Source organism: Physcomitrium patens, chromosome 8 (assembly GCF_059467195.1).
Source record: "Physcomitrium patens ecotype Gransden chromosome 8, ASM5946719v1, whole genome shotgun sequence".
NCBI classification, from domain to species: Eukaryota; Viridiplantae; Streptophyta; class Bryopsida; order Funariales; family Funariaceae; genus Physcomitrium; species Physcomitrium patens.
In genome coordinates, this window is record NC_143417.1 from 6,747,501 (window position 1) to 6,766,373 (window position 18,873).

The following is an 18,873-nucleotide window of genomic DNA, read 5'->3' on the forward strand; positions in this document are numbered from 1 at the left end:
AAAATATTTTAAAAGTTATATTTTTTAATCTTACGTGATTAATAAATTTTCAACATTAATTAATAATCAATTACAAAAAAATCATGTACAAGTGTGGTTTTGAAAATAATAAAATTTCAAACACAATGATTATTTTATATTAAAAATTAAGACTATGTTATGAACATGCATATTTACTTGCATATTCTTGTGGTCACATTTTGTATAGGAGATTTCTAAATCAAGTTCACAAGGCTCCGTGTCAGTTGTTTGGAATGAGTGATTTCACAATTAGTAACATGTCCATTATGGTTGAAAAATATTACTTTGTATTGGCCACAACACATCGCACCATCATGAATTTAATGAGGCAAAAAAATGTGCAGTTATTGGATTGGTCAAGGATGCTAATTTCAACACAATAACGTGTATATGCTTCAAACGTAATTGAACAACGTTGCAAAGAAGTTTTACAATTTTACAAAGTCCAAACATATTAACAAATGTATCAAAGTTGAACGTCAAAGGTGGTTGACAGTGAGAAATTTATAAGTGCAGAGGATAGTAGAGTTGAACGTGAAGGGATTGGGGATGGTTGTGTTGTAATTAATGACTTGCATGGAGTGAAAATATTCCTCCCTCCCTACTTCCCCTCCCTGGACATTGTGCAAAACAATATAATGAAATGGAGAACCCGAAGAGGAGGCCCTGGTGCACGGAAGGGTTTGGGGTGGGGCTGAGAGAGAGGAGGTGTCAACAGACGAGGTCAGCAGTTCCATGCTGCTCTTAGAACACTGCCGACTGATAGAATAAACGGAGAGTGGGTGAGGTTCAAAGCCAACCTACGTTGAAGGGGGAGGGGCCAAGGCGGGGCTATGCTCTCTTTCTTACTCTCTCACTCTCTCTTTCTTTCTCCCTTTCTACATACGCAACAAAGGGAGGAGGACGAGGAGGAGGAGGTAAAGGGAAAGAGGGCAGCTAAGTTCTCATTCCAGCCAGCCTGGGTTCTTCACATCACAAACTCTGCCGCGACTTAAACGGTGAAGGCCCTGCTTCGTAACTGGCCATATCTAGCCCCCCCCCCCCCCGGGCTGCACTTCTGCCCCTCTCATTGCGTTGTCTCTGCATCAGATCGACGTCGCATTTGTACTGCCTTGTGCTCTGCTATCATGCCTGCCATCAATGGCGAGCGTCTCGTCACCTTCGAGGAGGGCGAAGATGAAAGCGAGTACGGCTATGTTCGCAAGGTAACTTCGCTCCGATCTTTTTACTCCTCAAATTTCTAGCAGAGTTGAGGGAGGAGATTCTCTTGTGGATGTAGCATCTGCTCCTATTTCAGATGTTTTGGAGCTTCGCATGGGCTTAGTGGTGAGATTGATGGAGATCTTCGGTAGTTCCATCTCTCATTGATTACGGGTGTGAACTGGCGGAGTAGAGCGAGCCTTGTTTGTAGATGCAAGGTCTTGGAGCAGCGTTGTTTCTGTCTGTAATGATTTGATGGATGTTTCGCTGTGAGTAATCTCGCTGTTTAGTTGTGGAGAGGATCACGGTAGTGTAGATATGCACGTTTTACATGAGGAAGTTAAGCTCTCTTTAACGGTAACACTTACTTGGATCGATTGCATTACTTATTTTAGTAGAATGTCTCCCCATGTTCCATGATGAGTACAAGATTTTCCATATCATAGATTTGTCCTGACGATGTCCCGCTTCTTAATCTGTATGTTACAGACGAGCAACGTGATTCAATAGTTTTAAATTTTCAATTGATTTGTGGATTCGGGTTACTGTGATACGATTCTTATTTTCTTGTGAGATTGGCAATTAAAATTTGAGTTAATCTTGTCAGTAGTATAGCTGTCTACCATGTTTCTTATATTCTGGATGAGCTGCGGTTGTTTTCGTATAGCAGTTATTATACAGTTCTTGTCAGTTTCTTGTCTCGTTTAGTTCTTAGTTATTAGTTCTGGTCTGATTTTAGCTGTTGGCGATGGATTATCCGAGTTTTAGTTTTCGCAGGTTTTCTATTCAGACTTGCGAAATCTTTGTGAGTAGGACGAATAGTAGGTTTTTGCTTGTGTTAGCATATATAGCATTGATTGTTTGTTTATTTCATCGTTATTCCAAATTTCTCAAGATACCTCTGTTTGCCGAAAGTTCCACCTTTACTTCTCTTAGTATTCAATTTTCCAGCAAGAACAACAACAGAGAAAGTTGCATAATAGCCAAGATGAAGAGTCTCTATGTTCCGGTTACGGACATTCTCGATCTCAAGAGTGGACGTCACACTGTATCTATTTGCTGCTACGTGATGCATGCGGATCGAGATGGGCTGTCGTTGAATGAGAGCTTTTCAGCAAGTTTGGCTGGAAGCTCAGCATTGGTTCGGATTACAGTCAGGAACAAGTCATCTGTTCGATGTTGAGACTCATAATCATGGATAGTCGATGAATTGTGGATATAGAATGTTTGAAGTATCTGGACTGCAAGCTAATTCCCATCGACATTTCAAATTCATGTTAGGTATCCGGACCAGTGGTGGTTGCTGATGGCATGGGAGGAGCCGCGATGTACGAGTTGGTTCGTGTCGGACACGATAATCTGATAGGAGAAATCATTCGCCTTGAGGGTGATTCAGCTACAATTCAAGGTGCAGAGATATTGTAATCAGATTTGATGTCTTTCTTTCAGCTGAATTTTCGGGGATGAATGTTACCTTGAAATGGTTGTTCTCTTGTGAGGATTTTGACGTTTCTAGAATGTTTAGTTGTAAAGCAGTTGGAATTTGATAGGACATTGTCTCATTCGATTGTTGCTAATCAGCAGCTGAGGATTCCGTACTTCCTAGTTCATGCTTGCAAAAACCAACAGAAACTGAATTTACTGTGCAGTCTACGAAGAAACAGCAGGATTGATGGTCAATGACCCGGTTTTGAGAACACACAAGGTATGTTGTTGGGAATTGCAAATGTACTTGTTAATCCTGCTAAAAAATCTTTTAATAGAAGATGGATGCTGTTGCATGAAAATTTGCTTGCAATTTTCTTTTGGAGCATCGATTTCTCACCATTTATGCTTCTTATTTTTGTGATGTTAGATAATATCCTGCAAACAGGTTTCAGGGCTAATTGGTGCTCACAGTTAGTGCCTGAGTATTGCAGCCTCTTTCGGTGGAGCTAGGTCCAGGTATTTTGGAGAATATTTTTGATGGAATTCAGGTGTGGTTTCAATACCAACCGTTAGCCGCTTTATTTTCTTGGCACACTTACACATCTGTTTTTAAGGTTCTATTCTTATATGAGTTTATATTGTTTAAGAACTTGTTCACGTACTACAGTTTTTGCTCTGTCCTTAACGAAACGTTTTTCTCTTCGTAAAATGTAGTTTGAATTACTGAAGTGTAGAAGTACATCTCGATGGCGTTCTGGTATATGCATTAATATGCACATCTGTCTACTTGAATGTTATCATCTCTACTTTTAGTCAAGAGACTTCCTTTGACACGATATTTGTGGTATTTCCTTGAACAGCGGCCTTTGAAAGCTATTGCACTTCAGTGTCAGGATGTGTATATTCCTCGTGGAGTTGCAGTGCCTGCTCTTGATAGAAAGAGGCAGTGGGAATTCAAACCTAAAGGCTTGAGTGAGTTTGCTATCTCTTGTGGTCTGTTCACCAGTATCTGTTCTCTTTCAGCAAAAACAGTTTATCTTTACAGAAAATTGTGCTTGTTGTCATACTTCCTCAAATTCGTACTGCTCTATCCAAGCGTGCTTGTATTTGGATTAGGTTTTCTGGAAATCGCTATTTGAAATTGTACTCAAGACTTGTGCAGCCAATGTTTGTATATAGCTTTCCTCATTTTCTTGTGGCTCACTTGTTTGCCAATGTGTCAGGTATTGGTGATGCTATTACGGGAGGTGATTTGTATGGGGTAATTTACGCTTCTTTTACGCACTAGGTGCTTTGAGTGTGAATCATTATTACGTCACATGCGTCCTTCAGTGTAGAAGATTGAATCTGATGATGGAGCAATACCATTGCTTTTGGTTTGAGTTTACTTTTTACACTTGTTATGTAAACCTGCTTGATAAGCTTTTGACTGCGAAGTTGCAATCTGATACAATTATTGATGCTTTGTTTTGGTTTTATGAATTATGCAGACTGTATATGAGAATAGTTTGATTGAGCATCACCTGGGATTGCCACCTGGTTCCATGGGAAAAATTACTTACATTGCTCCTGAAGGAGAGTACTCGATACAGGTTGGACTTTCATGATCTTGATCTGCAAAATTTGGCATTCCATTTCTGAAACTGGCCCACTGGTTGAAGTGAACCTAATAGACCATAATTTGTAGCACGTGCGGGCTTAAGTGAAGTAGTCACACTTCTTTTCAATTCGTTTAACTGATCTTTGGCGAACTTTGTTCAATCTTCAATAATCTTTGTGCAAGGATGCTGCTAGCTAAACTAGATGTGGACTAAACTTGTTATATTTGGGACTTAAAGGATGAAGTTATCGAACTGGAGTTCCAGGGAGAGAAAAAGAAGTTCACTATGCTTCAGGTAAAGCTTTTTCAATTATTTGAGTGTGTGTCTGTGTGTCTGTCTTTAAAGCACCAATGGATGGAGCAAGTTACTTTGTACTAATTTGAGGCGACCACAAACAAGAAGACTTAAAATTTGATACTTTATTATCATTTTATGAATCATGTTTCTGGTGGTTGGAATTAGGCCTGGCCTGTCCGTACACCACGGCCTGTTGCGGAGAAGCTCGCCGCTGACACTCCCTTGCTCACGGGCCAGGTACGGTCAGCTAATTTTAGTTGCATTTAGGTATTTGTGTACATGCTTTGTGACTAATTTCACACCTGTTTTTATCAGTTGCTTATGCTTGAACCATTTCAGATTTTAATATTTTTCAATGTTTATCATCTTCTGTTTTGAATTTAATTCATGGATGAGTCAGCTATCATGCTGTTTGTATGTTGATCCACTCCGTTTTCCCCTTTACAGCGTATTCTGGATGCTCTATTTCCATCTGTCCTCGGAGGTACCTGTGCAATTCCTGGTGCGTTCGGTTGTGGGAAAACAGTTATTAGTCAGGCTCTGTCAAAGGTGATTGGCTTCACCTTATTGTGTTTGGAGACATAGTAAAGCATCGTCTTTGTTTACCATAATTTATTGGGTTGATAAGCTGCAGATACTGCGAGCTGTCACGATTTCCTTGAAATGGTTCTAATTTTATGTGCTGCTGTGTGCAGTATTCCAACTCTAATGCTGTTGTCTATGTTGGCTGTGGAGAGCGTGGGAATGAAATGGCTGAGGTGTGGTCTTGCCTGGACAATTTTCTTGAAGCATGGGTTTCAATTTTATAACAATGTGTATTGCTGTTGTTAAAACTTGTGCATTATCAAGTTGTCTTGCTACATCATATTTTTGAGTGTGGTAATACGATAATATTTCATGCCATGGTATGTAGTTAACTGTTGGAGCTGTGGTGTGTAGGTACTAATGGATTTTCCACAGCTGACAATGACCTTACCTGATGGTCGTGAAGAGTCTGTTATGAAGCGTACCACTCTCGTGGCCAACACCTCAAACATGCCTGTGGCTGCTCGTGAAGCATCTATCTACACAGGTTATTTTCTTTTCTTCTGAGACTCTACTTTCTAGGTGCTGTATGAAACCATTTCATCCTCTTTGGATGTTTGAAATGCTATCCTGTATGATCGCATACTTCCGCATCATTATGCAAATGCTGTTTCCTGTTGCAGGTATCACTTTGGCAGAATACTTCAGGGATATGGGTTACAATGTCAGTATGATGGCAGACTCTACATCTCGCTGGGCTGAGGCGCTTCGTGAGATTTCTGGGCGACTTGTATGTTCTCAGGACTTTCCTTTGGTGTTTTTTTTAGGGTTTCAAACTTGTTAGTATCATGTATTTATTTATGGACAGTATAGGCAGGTTTTGTCCATGCAATGTCATTCAGACTCTAAGACATGCAGTTACTCTGTGGTTTTGCAGGCTGAGATGCCTGCTGACAGTGGTTACCCAGCGTACCTTGCTGCAAGGTTGGCCTCCTTTTATGAAAGAGCAGGAAAAGTGAAATGTCTGGGAAGCCCAAACCGTACAGGAAGTGTTACTATTGTCGGAGCAGTGTCTCCTCCTGGAGGAGATTTCTCGGACCCTGTCACAGCAGCTACGCTTGGTATTGTTCAGGTTAGTCATTTGTGTACTTGCACTGATTGTGCTACATCCTATCGTCAATTTCAGAATTACTCGCTCACCGTAGATTTATTGAGATAGCAAAGCATTGATCCTGAATGCATTTTTTATGTGGTTACTTGAAAAATGGATGTTAAATGCATGTGGAGTCAGGTGTTTTGGGGACTTGACAAGAAGCTTGCTCAACGTAAACATTTTCCAGCTGTGAATTGGCTCATTTCCTACTCCAAGTACACTCAGGTGTTGTGTTATTTTTTGCATCCTGTTGTCAGTTTATGAGTTTTGATCTCAGTTTCTTACTCCCATATCATCCAAAGACCTCATTATTCGCCCTCCAATGTGTTTATTATGTTAATGTTATCTCGTTGTACATATGAACTTTGTGGTTTGCATGTCGTATGAATGCGTGTATTGTAATAAGATTTTGGTGATATAATTCAGAATGTTATCTTCACTTAAGCTGACACTTCATGCTGTGCCCCCCAGGCTCTCGAGGGATTCTATGAAAATTTCGACGCTGATTTTATCGGGATCAGGACGAAGGCTCGTGAGGTTTTGCAGCGGGAGGATGACCTGAACGAGATCGTGCAGGTGAGGCATTTCAACCTTATGCTAGTCTGGTTATTCGTATCTTATATAATTTCAATAGCGAAGTCTTTATATTTGAGAAGGCACCTTTCTGCCAGGTGGAATTTCTAGTCATCATTTCGTCTTCGTTCCTGCCTATTCCTGCGAAGGTAATAGTAAGTTGTCGTCTGTTGCAGCTTGTTGGAAAGGATGCTTTGGCAGAAACTGATAAAATCACCTTGGAAGTTGCTAAACTCTTGAGAGAGGACTATTTGGCGCAGAATGCTTTTAGCAGGTGAGCTTTGTTGAAATTTTGTTGTGTAGGATGTTTGTTGGGTAGATGTTTTTCATTATTCTGTGTCCCTGTTCGACGATTGTGTGTTTCTCCATGTCTGATTCGGTCCTCTCATACGTGACAGTTATGACAAATTCTGCCCATTCTACAAGTCTGTGTGGATGATGCGTAATATTGTCCACTTCAACACTCTTGCAAATCAGGTTTGCTCGTTATTCCAAAATGTTTTTGTTTATTATTTATCTTTTCCTCCTCTTTTTTGAATTGATTCATTAATTTGTTAAATCTTTGAGTTGTTCAAATTTTGATGATTGGGTGGTTGTATCTCAACTCGTATGTTTACAAATTCCAAAACTAATGAGCGATGATTTCATCTGCAGGCTGTTGAGCGAGCTGCTGGCTCAGAGGGACAGAAAATCACCTACAACATCATCAAGCAGCGTTTGAGTGATATTATCTACCGCCTGGTGTAAGTCCTTATTCTCCTTCGTTATAGTTTTGTAATCTTGGGACTGCGTGGATGATATTATTCTCTCAACAAGGTGCAACTGCATGCTATGTCTATTAAAAAACACTTATACTTTATCAGAACAGTTTTGGAAGTGAAAGTCCCTGTTGTCAATCACTTTTTATGCAGTTTCCTGTCATTCACTATTTTATTTCATGATTGTTGCCTAAAGGCTGTTGAAGGAGAGTATGTTTCATTGTGATAAATATTCCGCCGCGAATCCGTGAACTGCCTCGGTCCCTCTATTTGACGTCAACCTCCATTATTCTAGACTAACACTGAACCTCATGTGATTTCTCAGGTCAATGAAGTTTGAGGACCCCGCTGATGGTGAGGATGAGTTGACTGCGAGGTACAAAAAGCTGTATGACGATTTGACGGCTGGTTTCAGGAACCTAGAGGATGAGTACCGCTAAGTGGTGCCATTTTACAACTATTCTCCCTTAGGGAAAACTTGAGTCTTTTGGCACTGTCGTGTAGAGCGAAATGCTTGTAGTGGAGTGCATTATTTCAATATTGTTCCTTGTGCAAACAGCCGGTTGATGTGGTTGTGCTATGTTCTCGTATCACTAAGCTTTTTTCCAGTGATGTACCAAGATCTGGTAATTGAACTTGCATGCGATGCCTATTTTCATCCTCGAGACTAATGATTGCACCTTCATTGACTTCGTAACTGACAACATATTGAAGTGCTAGGTTATGTGGATGTGACATTTGTGTTGTCAACTTTGTTTGCATAATGTAACTGTTTGTTATTAAGTTTGAGACTCATCTTTCGGTATTGTGATGTGGTATTGGTGTTGCATTGCTAATTGATCTTTTGTGGATTACAACCCTTAGTAATGTTGATCACCAAGTCTAATGCTGTAGACGAGAAGGTAATTAATATACTGAGACTTAATCTTATTACATACAAATACGATATTTACTTTCAGCTTGCGTTGTACACTGCTCATCTGCAACTACACATTTCCAAGTAGAGTTTTGGGAATTGTCGCGAATGCAATTCAAATGACTTGTGGTCTCGAAAATCCTCTATTACCATGTCATCAGAAGCTTCACTACACTGCCATAATTAGAGTTAGCCGCTAGGATTTTCGTCCACCAAAGTGATATTATGGCGTGTGAAATCCGTTTTGAACGTTAAGCAGTAGAGGAGGCAGTGGTAAGTTTCTCTGCATCCTCGTTTGAACTCTAAATCCTTAGGAGTCCTGTCAACAGGTTCTGGATGAATAGCCAACTGGATAGCGACCGGCTGTTCACGAATAATGCTTGAGGCCACCGGACTTGGCAGTAGACATCGCGTAGACGGAATGACGCGTGGCGAATAGACCGGGTGATTTCGGTTAAACGAAACCCCCGCACTCAACATTCTTGGTAGCTTTGCAGATGGAGGAAGAGTGCGTCACCTGAGCTTCGACAAAACGGGCCTTGCTGTGGTCGCTCTGCTTGATCGATCAATGCGAGGGGCTTGGCATGATTTCTTGTTGTGAAGTAGCAGACGCCTCATGGTGTGGAGCTTTCGGAGAGGAATTCGGTGTGAAGTTGCGGCTTTGTGAGGCATCTTGGACGAATCGGGGGTTTTATGATTGAGAGCGAGGGTGCCGAGGTTTCGAAAAACATTTTTGAACTGGATTTCTTTCTTTCTTTCTCTGTTTTGATTTGCGAAGAAAAGCGCGTTTCTGCTCAAAAATATCGAGGATTACGGGTTCATAGTCTGTGAAGACTGAAGTTTCATCGGCAAACGAAGTTTAGGTCATCGTTTCGAAGTTTTGTTGCAGAGTTGCGAAGATTTTCCTCCAATGTTTTACACTAGCTGGCCAGTTGATTGTTTTCAGCGTTAACCCTTTCACTGGAGTGGAGAGCAAGTGGAGAGCTATTTGAGAGCGAAGCAGTTGCGAAAATCGGTTGGAGGTTAATTATCTGGATGTGCTTTGGTGATATACATTCCATTCGGTATTGATCAGATATGCTTCATTATCAAAAGTCAAGCTATCAGTTGAGGAGAGAATAGTAACAGCCTCAAGCTGTGGCGGAATTTTATCGTGGATTGCGATATGCCCAAGAGGATCTTTTTAGTCAAGTCAAGTTTGTTGTATTGAGCGCTCAGGGGCCTAGATCTAGATCGGTAATTCTGCTGAGTATTGGTGCAAGTGTTGAACGACGGACAATGTGGGAGAGAAGCTCTGAGAGCAGGGCAAATTAGGGGAATTGTGAGGACCTTATGCCTCACCTTCTTTTGGTTCCTCGTGCATTATATCTGGAAACCCAGGAGCTGCAGATTGCTCTTTGATTCCCCGAAGCTTTCCCTGGGATACGTTTATCTTGTCTTCAACAGCAAGTAGCGACTTGCAGAACCAAATTGGTTGGAAAGCGTAGAATCATTTTTAGAAAAGTCGAAAAAGCTGTAGAGTTAGAATTAGGGTTAATATCACGCTGTGTTCTTTATGGTCCGATGATGTCCACAGGAAATGGTAGCAGCATGAACCCGAAGCCAGTCCCGGCATGGCTCAACAGTGCAGCCTGGACATCGAAGCCCAGGTCTCCCATAAAGCCTTCATATTCCTTTGGCGAAAGATCAAATTCTGCTACGCTAATGGAGCCAGTAGGCAAGTCAACGGGGGATCAGGAAGATCTATTAAGTAGTATAGCAAAGGTTGAGAAGGAGGTTGCAGCAACACAAGAAGAGAGTGATGCAACTGGCTCGGCTACACAGCCTACTCAGGCATGGATGTTTGTCCTTTCCCTGAGGATATCTAGATTTCTATAGGTTCCTTGGTTCAGCATGTTTGACATGAATCCTTTCTTGCACAACAGCTCTTACCTGACTGGATTTCTAAAGACTGTGTGCGGGGAATTGGAATGTATTATTGTCCGAGTAATGTTAGTCTATTTGAGGAGAGCATTAGTCGAGTCTGTTTCGTACTGAATCTCTTGAAATCTGATTTAACATAGACAATTATGGCGGTGCAGAATGCTGATTACTCGGAACCCTCCTCATACACTGACGAAAACAAAGTGGTAAAAAGCCCTTCGTCGTTTGATTATCGGGTATCTCTTTTCAATACTGAGGTATGTCCTTTTATGTCAATTACGATTAAGTTTTTGTATAATTTTTTGCTGTTTTCTTTTGATCCTGTCCTGATTTATAGCACTCTCTTGTATTTCATGAGTTGTTTGGAGTTGACTTTGACATCTTACTGCTTAAGACGCATCTTTCTGCCTTCTTCCAGTTGTCAAGGAGAAGAATACACCTAGCAGAACTGCAACGTTTAACATCCCAAGGAATTCCTGATTCTGGAGGCATTCGAGCAATTACTTGGAAGGTACGTCAATCATTGAGCTCTTGTTTACTCCACTGCATTTATCTCTTATGTTCCTACTTGCGAGTGTCTTGTTATTAAACTGGTCTTGTGACGGCATGTTGTCAATGCTGTGAGAATAGGTTCTGCTTGGTTATTTGTCAAGAAATAGAGATGATTGGGCTACGGAACTGGAGAAGAAGCGGGCCGCATATGCTGTTTTTCGGGAGGAGATGATAATCAATCCTGTAAGCTTCTTCTACTGTACTGATTGTTCGTTGGATTTTGAATTTGGAGTTGGTTTCTATGAAAATCACCTGTAAGAAGCTGGAGACTAAGCGTTTCTCTTATATAGCACTTCAATTCAAAACAGAAAATTTAGCAAAGCAGTTCATGACTCTAGACGTGCACCTGATATTTCTGAGGAATTCTGTTTCATCTCTTTGTGCGGTGTAAATCTGATGATATCTTATTTAATTGTGACATTTTAGAATGTCGAAAGCGCGTGATGAGGGTTGTAGTCACTAGTACACAAAGGAAGCTTAGGCTTGAAAGTGCCGCATCTCTAAACAATTCATGGGCAACGTTGTACTGCAATGCGGTGAATGGTGATGCTTTTTACTGACATCGAACTCGTTTTGCCGGTTGCAGTCGGAGGTTACTAGAAGAAAGGAGGAGATGGAAGCCATGAAGGCAGCAGAGCTGGAGGCATTGGAAGGTCCTCTCCAGCGGCATGAAATTTCGCATGATGATCACCCTTTGAGTCTTGGCAGCAAAAGTGTCTGGCATCAATTTTTCCAGGTCCTCCCTTTGAACTTTTTCATTCGACTTGGGTTCATAACAACTTCCGTATTGATTTTGGTTGATGGATAGGTCGAGATCCTAAATGACCTCCATTGATTTATTTTGAATTGACAGGATACTGAGCTAGCAGAGCAAATCAACCGTGATGTGAAGCGGACACATCCAGACATGCAGTTCTTTTGTGGAGACAATGACTTTGCTCGAGAGAACCAAGTACTCACATACTGCCGATACATTTGTTTATATCTTAACTAACCTTGTACCTTTGGAAAGTTCCTAGAGTTGGGCTCCCTGCCCAGAGTGATCTATTCCTGTTTCTTGTCAGACATCACATTTTTCTGGGCCTGAAGACGGTTTTGAATAGCTTTATGTTCCTTTTCTTGATGAGTCATTCTTAGTTGTATCACCGTGCTCATGTATAAGTAGCGACAATGTTTGATTCTGAAAAAAAAAAATTGTAGCTTTTTAGGCTTTGAGGTACTTAGTCGTAAATGGAACTTATATGTTCGTATGCTGACTGTTTTGCTTACATCTTATGCTCATGTCGAACAGGAAGCACTCAAGAGAATCCTGTTCATTTTTGCTAAATTGAACCCAGGAATCCGCTATGTGCAAGGGATGAACGAAGTCTTAGCTCCGCTATATTATGTGTTCAAGACTGATATTGATGAGTTCAACTCGGTAGGACAACAATACATCTACTTTTAGGAATGTAGCTATAACGTATTGAGCAGTTCTTACCTTCCAATTCTTGCTTAGTCACGTCCATGTCATGCACATTAGATACGTACTTTTACCTTATTTCTTTCAGGATTCTTATTGCTACGTCCTCATTATACAAAAATGGTTTAGGAATTTCTGTTTGGAGAGATATTCGACGTTATCTGATGGGCAATTTTGTATGTTGGTCAGAAACATGCAGAGGAAGATTCTTTTTTCTGTTTTGTGGAGCTGCTGAGTGACTTCAGAGATCATTTCTGTCAGCAACTTGACAATAGTGCTGTGGGGATCCGGTCTACCATATCACAGATGACTCAATTGCTACGGAAGCATGATGAAGAGTTATGGAGGCACTTAGAAATCACTTCAAAGGTATCCTAACGCAGGTTTCTGTATCCTTATTGTGAGCATGTTTTATCTTAGTTGGATTGGGGTTTTCTGATTTTACAACCTAGCTTTCCATTTTATTAATAGAAAGCGACAGTGTTCACCAAGCCTGGTCTTAGTCAAGAAACAATGCTGATCAAATAAGCATTAAATTGGAGCAGGTACAACAATATGCATGGTTAGCTTAGGCATGGGCATGGGCATGGGGCAGTACGTAGCAACCTGAGCAACTCTGAGTAGTTATGAAGAGCTCGTTTGGTCTTCCCATCCTTTCCTATCAAAAGTTGATGCATTTGGTGCTTTTACTGCGTCTGTACTCTGATCACGGATACTTGAAATCGTGTTTGCTTGCTCTTAGAAGTTCTGTTCTGTGTACTTTTATAGAATGTGGTTGAGGATTAAATTGCCTTTATGTGTCCACAGGTCAACCCCCAATTCTACGCTTTCAGATGGATAACTTTGCTGCTAACGCAAGAGTTCAACTTTGCTGATTCTCTTCGACTTTGGGACTCTCTTCTCAGTAATCCCGATGGTCCATTGGTATGCTCAAAAACTACTTGGACATCAAGCAAGCTAGTTTTTTCTTGTTATTATTTCGCTGATAGCTTGTTTAACATTGTTAAAATCAATCTTAACCATTATATAGGCTTGGAGTTTTTGTGGCTGTCCAAGCTTCAGCGGCACTGAAAAGCTGTGACATTGTCCAGGTCGTGCATACTGTTGTTGAAGTATTTATGAAGTCTGTCGTTTTCATGTATACTTGAAGTCGTAGCGGCTAATTTATTAGCTTTTATTGTTACATTCTAAATCATTTAGGCCGTTTTTTTACAGGAAATCTTGTTGAGAGTTTGCTGCTCTATGCTTCTCTGCTTGAGAAGCCGGCTTTTAGCAGGGGACTTTACAACAAACTTGAAGCTTCTTCAACACTATCCATCAGTTGATATCAACCATCTTCTGAAAGTGGCTGATGACTTGAAGGAGTTAAAGTGAGGTGCAATCGGAGATGGTAAACCACACTTGGAATGAAATGCTGGATGTATGGCTTCTTGAATAATGAAGAATTGGTTAAATGGGTCTTCATTTCTGTTCGGGCATGTGTAGACTGTCTTGTAATAGCCATCAGAAAGTTGGATGCAGTGGCAAGTCCTGCTGCGACAAGTTTGTTACCTGTGCTCGTTTTTTCCATCTATCTGCAGCAGTGACGTTGACTTGGGAGTTTCCCACGTGGCCCTTCTTCAAAGTATCAAGATCAAGGACGGATAGTGGGCAAGCAGATTAATTGTCCGTTTGTTCGTTTCATTCTTTGATTTGTGAGTGGATCACTCTCTTGGTTCTCAAGGGTCTAGCTATTTACACAAGGCCCATTTTCACCCAGAGTGATTCTTGATACATCTATTTGGGGAGGAAGCTCGCTATATTTATGTACAGTTTTTGGTTGCTACTTGCGATCATGTATTGTCTATTGAGCACTGTTATTCTAAATTGTCTTTTATTAGGTGTAAGCTGCAATGAGTTACCTTACGAGAAAATCTATTTCTATCAGTTTTCAAATTGAAGTCGTGGACTATTCTTCAATTTTTGAAGTTTCCGTTCTAGTTTGTGGGATTGATGTTTTATTCATTTACACATTGTCTCTTGGTGTGAGGAAATGCCTGTTTGTTTGGAGTGGTTTCGATTGAAAGGAATTGTGGGTTTCGGTATTTGATTGTAGAGTTCCTGCTGCAAGTCTGCATTCTGGAATTTTCCATTGGATGTTTGTGAGTTGGGCTTTAACAATGTTCCTTAAAAGCAAGCTTCCATTCTGGGGACATCCAACACTAGTGACTGTGACCTTGTAACATTCGAATTAAGCAGATGGTTCTTGCCTCAGCTCTGAAAGGAGCTCAGAAAGTCCATAAGTGGAACTTGTAAAAAGAAGAGCTGCTGTTTCGCAAAAACATCCATGAGGCCACACCTTTCGTGGAGCTGAATGCCAATTAAAGGTCAAAAGCTTCCCTCGAACTGCTGGCTCCATGTGGCCAAGCTTTTCTTGTTTTGAAAGGGCAGCCAGTTTCATGCATGAGATAGGGTTTGCCAAGATATGTAAAGATACTGACACAAAAATGCCTTCCTTCTCACTCTCATTCCTTTTCTTCCAACTTTTATCATGAACTTCGTCTTGTTCTCTTGTTTATCTGTTCGTATTTCTTTTTCTGTTTTTGGTTATCATGTCGTTTTTGTTTTATTCAGTCCATCAGTACTCTTTAAACTTACCAACTTTTTCTTCTTTCAATTTTAACTTTAGGTAATAAAATGTAGAACTTTGCAATCATATATTTTACTTTGGAACCATGCTGGTTGTCTAGTTTGTATTGGTGACCCAAAGAAAGGTCAAAATGAAGTTGGATAGTTGAGTTTAATTTCTTTCTATTTTAGAAAAAAATCAATTTCTAGGTTTAGATTTGTGATTCTACTAACCAAAGTGTAGTATGTTGTCTTGGTTGTTATTAAACAATCTAGTCCCTCTCAACTTGTATTGGAGCCTTAAAGGCTCTTAATTGGTTTGTAAGATTTTTTTCCATTGTTGATTTTTTTTTTAAATAAGAAAAAAATTAGTGGAAACATAATATACATTGCTAAGTTCAATTTAAGTCTTCTTTTAAAGAATACAATTTTGTATTTATGCTTGTCTATAATGTTTATTCTTTGTTGTCATGACTTGGATAGTCGTACATACCATTATTGTGAATCTTGAAGAACTTAAAAGATCAAGATACTCTTGTATCACTCAAAAAGACTAAAAATCACTCAAAGATGATATAATATTAAATTAGAATGGCTATTGTTAATAATAAGAAGACTATAAAGTCTTGAAACAAGACTAAGGACTAAAAAGGCATTGATAAGAGTGAAGAGAGTTTCACTATTGCCTCCATATATACCATCTAAATAGTAGCTACGTGGCAATGTTCTATAGGATTTTTAACACATGTTGACTTTGCTAGACATATGTTTTAATTTGCAAGGCAAGTTTTCTAAATGTGTGCCATATAATTAGCTTTTTCCAGAAGATACTAACATGTGTGGCACGTGATTAACTTATTGACCAAGTTTCTAACCTATCAATCAATTACAAACATATGTAAAGTCAAAATTATGTCTAACAAGCTTCTCAGAAGCTTTTCTAGAAGATATTATGAAATTAATTTATATTTATCTACTTTTACCTAATTATATAGATAATTATTGAATTAAACATGTATATCTATCATATTATCTTCTCCTCCTAGAGACAAGTTCTATAAAGAGCAATCATTATCTTTCATACATCTTGCTTTTTTTCATTTTAATTTTGATGGATGTCATTGATAAAAAGTTTCAATCCTATTTGCTGCATTTGCAAGATTCTTTATTCACTTTTATGTGTATTTATTAATAATATATTTGTACAAATGAATAAGATATTCTAATTTCTTTTGTCCCCACCTTGAATCTAAAACTTCTTCCACTTCAAACTCTTGATTATTATCCACTTCTATAGGAGTAGATGACATTTATCTTCTTTCTAAGATATTCTTTGTCTTACATGGTTTAAAAAGAGACATGTAGAATACAAAATAAATCTTCATAGACTTTGATAGATGAAATAAATAAGCAACAAGATTTACTTATTTACAAATAGAAAAAGATTTAAGCCTATAATAGTCCAACTTATTACAAAAATTAGAAGTCTTGATATTATAATGAAGTAACTATACCTTGTCATTTATAATAAATTGTAGTTGTTCCTTGCGATTGGCATTTGTACTAATCTTTTGTCATTCTAGAGCCTTCTTTAATTTTGCCTTTATTTTTGCATATAGCTCTAAAAAATGATTTGCCAAATCTTTCATTGCACAATTATCAACATTTGAAAAGTCAAAAGTATTAAGTCATGGATAATAACCATAATTAAAAAAAAAAGATATTTTTTTGAATAAAAGAATGTATCAAATTATTACATGCAAAATCTGCCAATAACATAAGAATTGTCCAATTATCTTGATGATAGTTGATGATATACCTTAAATATTACTTCAAAACTTGATTCATCCATTCTGTTTGTCTAACAATTTGAGGATGAAAAATTAAAGAAAGCTTTATATCCACCTTTAAAATATTAAAAAAAACTCCCCAAAATTTTGATACAAATTAAATCCTTCTATCTAATATAATAATAGATATTCTAATTTATTTTGTCCCCGCCTTGAATCTAAAACTTCTTCCACCTCAAACTCTTGATTATTATCCACTTTTATAGGAGTAGATGACATTTGTCTTCTTTCCAAGATATTCATTGTCTTACATGGTTTAAAAAGAGACATGTGGAATACATGATACTTGAATAATCTATGATAGCAATAGATTTTATCAAGAAAAAACTTAATAATTTTTTTGCATATGATAGATTTTGTATATGGTATAAAATGTGCCATCTTGATAAAATGATCTATTATCAAGGATATAGAATCATACAAACTTGAGACTATAAGATTTGTTATAAAATCCATTGAAATAAAAGACCATAGTTGTTGTAAAATAAGTAATGGCTTAAAAAATTTATAAGATCGATGATGAAAAGTTTTGGATCTTAAATAAATATTACATGATTGTATAAAGTCTTTGAGTACCTTGCACATTTGAATCTACCAAAAATTATTAAATATTAGCTATAAAGTCTAATTATATCTAAAATTTCTAATTTTTTGAAAATTATGATGAGTTTGAAGAACATATAATTGTGCTTTGCCTTATAGAATATATAGTTTTTACTCAAAATAGAATAGATTATTCTTGAAAAAAAACTTAGAAGTATTCTAAGACTTTGAAAAATTATGCTTAATATCATAAACAAGAGGATTAAAAGACATACTTAATTGAACTTGCTTGAAAGAAGTTGAATCAACAATCAATGTTGATTTTATTACTCAAAGGTAAAAATATTTTAGCTTCAAGAGAATAGTTTTTTATTCATCAAAAAATACATCTTCTTCTTTTGTGTGAGATAAAAATATTTAGAAAGGATATTTGATAAATCTTGTTGTTTTTGGATCAATAAGTGTTTTTGATAAAAATATGCTCTAAAAAGCTTTGCAATGATTCAAAATACGTACCAAAATGAAATATATGAGATTCTTATGATCTGTATATACAATGATTGTATTAAAAATGCCTTCTAAATAATAATGCCATTTTTTAAATGAATCTTTAATTGTAAGAAGCTCTTTGTCATTAATCTCATAATTAATTTTGATTGCTAAAAATTTCTTAGAATGAAAAGTTATCAGATGGAACTTGTTATTTACTTCTATTTGTGACAAAACAACATCTATAACAAAGTTTGATGGATTTGTTTCGATGAAGAATGTCTTAAAAAAGTCAATGCAATATAAGATTGGTGCAAAAAAATGTTGTCTTTAAAGCTTCAAAAGTTGCTTCAACTTCTTTGTTCTACTCAAGTTTGTCTTTATATGTCAGACATACAAAAAGAGTTGTAACTTGAAAAAAGTTTTTAATGAAGATCTTATAATAGTTGACAAATCTAAATTTTTTTTTGTATCTTTGACTATTTTTGAAATTTTTTTTTATCAATGATAGTCTAGATCTTCTTTAGATCTATTATTAGTCTTTTGTTGGAAATAATGTATTCTAAAAAATCAACTTGAATAATATCAAATATATGCTTTTTCATCTTTGCATATAATTTTTCTTTTTTAAGTTTTTTAATACATAACAAAGATAAAGTTCATATTTTTCTTTGTTCTTAGAGTAGATTAGAAATTTGTCTAAATAATAGAAAATAAAATCATCAAGAAACTCATAAAAAATGTCATTTATGACATATTGAAAAGTAGTTGGTATATTTGTAAGTCCAAAAGATATGACATTATATTCAAAATATCCATACTTAGTTTAGAAAGCAATCTTCTATTCATCTCATTTTTTTATGCAAACCAAGTTGTATGCTCCTTCTAGATCTACTTTTGTGTAGATCTTTGTTTGATTGAATTGATCAAAAAGTCTTAAAATTAGAGATAGGAGATATCTATTCTTGATGGTGA

At 37.7% G+C, this 18,873-nt stretch overlaps 2 protein-coding genes across 2 annotated transcripts; both read left to right on the forward strand.

The window, feature by feature from the left end:
• Positions 1 to 781: 781 nt before the first annotated feature.
• LOC112285688 (V-type proton ATPase catalytic subunit A) lies at positions 782 to 8,214 on the forward strand. Its single transcript, XM_024526684.3, has 20 exons — positions 782 to 1,226; positions 2,503 to 2,629; positions 2,871 to 2,926; positions 3,141 to 3,197; positions 3,510 to 3,621; positions 3,873 to 3,910; positions 4,140 to 4,241; positions 4,488 to 4,544; positions 4,713 to 4,784; positions 4,995 to 5,096; positions 5,243 to 5,305; positions 5,487 to 5,619; positions 5,756 to 5,862; positions 6,010 to 6,204; positions 6,364 to 6,450; positions 6,697 to 6,801; positions 6,975 to 7,072; positions 7,197 to 7,275; positions 7,453 to 7,541; positions 7,882 to 8,214. The coding sequence occupies exons 1-20, from the start codon at positions 1,149 to 1,151 to the stop codon at positions 7,994 to 7,996; spliced, it is 1,872 nt and encodes a 623-aa protein (XP_024382452.1). The 5' UTR covers positions 782 to 1,148; the 3' UTR covers positions 7,997 to 8,214.
• A 677-nt stretch (positions 8,215 to 8,891) lies between these two features.
• On the forward strand, positions 8,892 to 14,285 carry LOC112285689 (uncharacterized). Its single transcript, XM_024526685.3, has 10 exons — positions 8,892 to 10,305; positions 10,554 to 10,652; positions 10,814 to 10,906; positions 11,026 to 11,130; positions 11,534 to 11,683; positions 11,801 to 11,899; positions 12,239 to 12,367; positions 12,599 to 12,778; positions 13,217 to 13,333; positions 13,625 to 14,285. Exons 1-10 carry the CDS (start codon positions 10,036 to 10,038, stop codon positions 13,781 to 13,783), a joined length of 1,401 nt encoding a protein of 466 aa, XP_024382453.1. The 5' UTR covers positions 8,892 to 10,035; the 3' UTR covers positions 13,784 to 14,285.
• The last annotated feature ends 4,588 nt before the right edge of the window (positions 14,286 to 18,873 follow it).

Excerpts from the sequence above, each read along its gene's own strand:
- LOC112285688 (XM_024526684.3), top strand. The coding sequence starts at position 1,149 with ATGCCTGCCATCAATGGCGAGCGTCTCGTCACCTTCGAGGAGGGCGAA. Across the intron at positions 5,306-5,486 it reads GTGGGAATGAAATGGCTGAG|GTACTAATGGATTTTCCACA; the intron begins GTGTGGTCTTGC and ends TGTGGTGTGTAG. Across the intron at positions 7,276-7,452 it reads TCAACACTCTTGCAAATCAG|GCTGTTGAGCGAGCTGCTGG; the intron begins GTTTGCTCGTTA and ends TTTCATCTGCAG.
- LOC112285689 (XM_024526685.3), top strand. The coding sequence starts at position 10,036 with ATGATGTCCACAGGAAATGGTAGCAGCATGAACCCGAAGCCAGTCCCG. Across the intron at positions 11,131-11,533 it reads AGGAGATGATAATCAATCCT|TCGGAGGTTACTAGAAGAAA; the intron begins GTAAGCTTCTTC and ends TGCCGGTTGCAG. Across the intron at positions 13,334-13,624 it reads GTAATCCCGATGGTCCATTG|GAAATCTTGTTGAGAGTTTG; the intron begins GTATGCTCAAAA and ends GTTTTTTTACAG.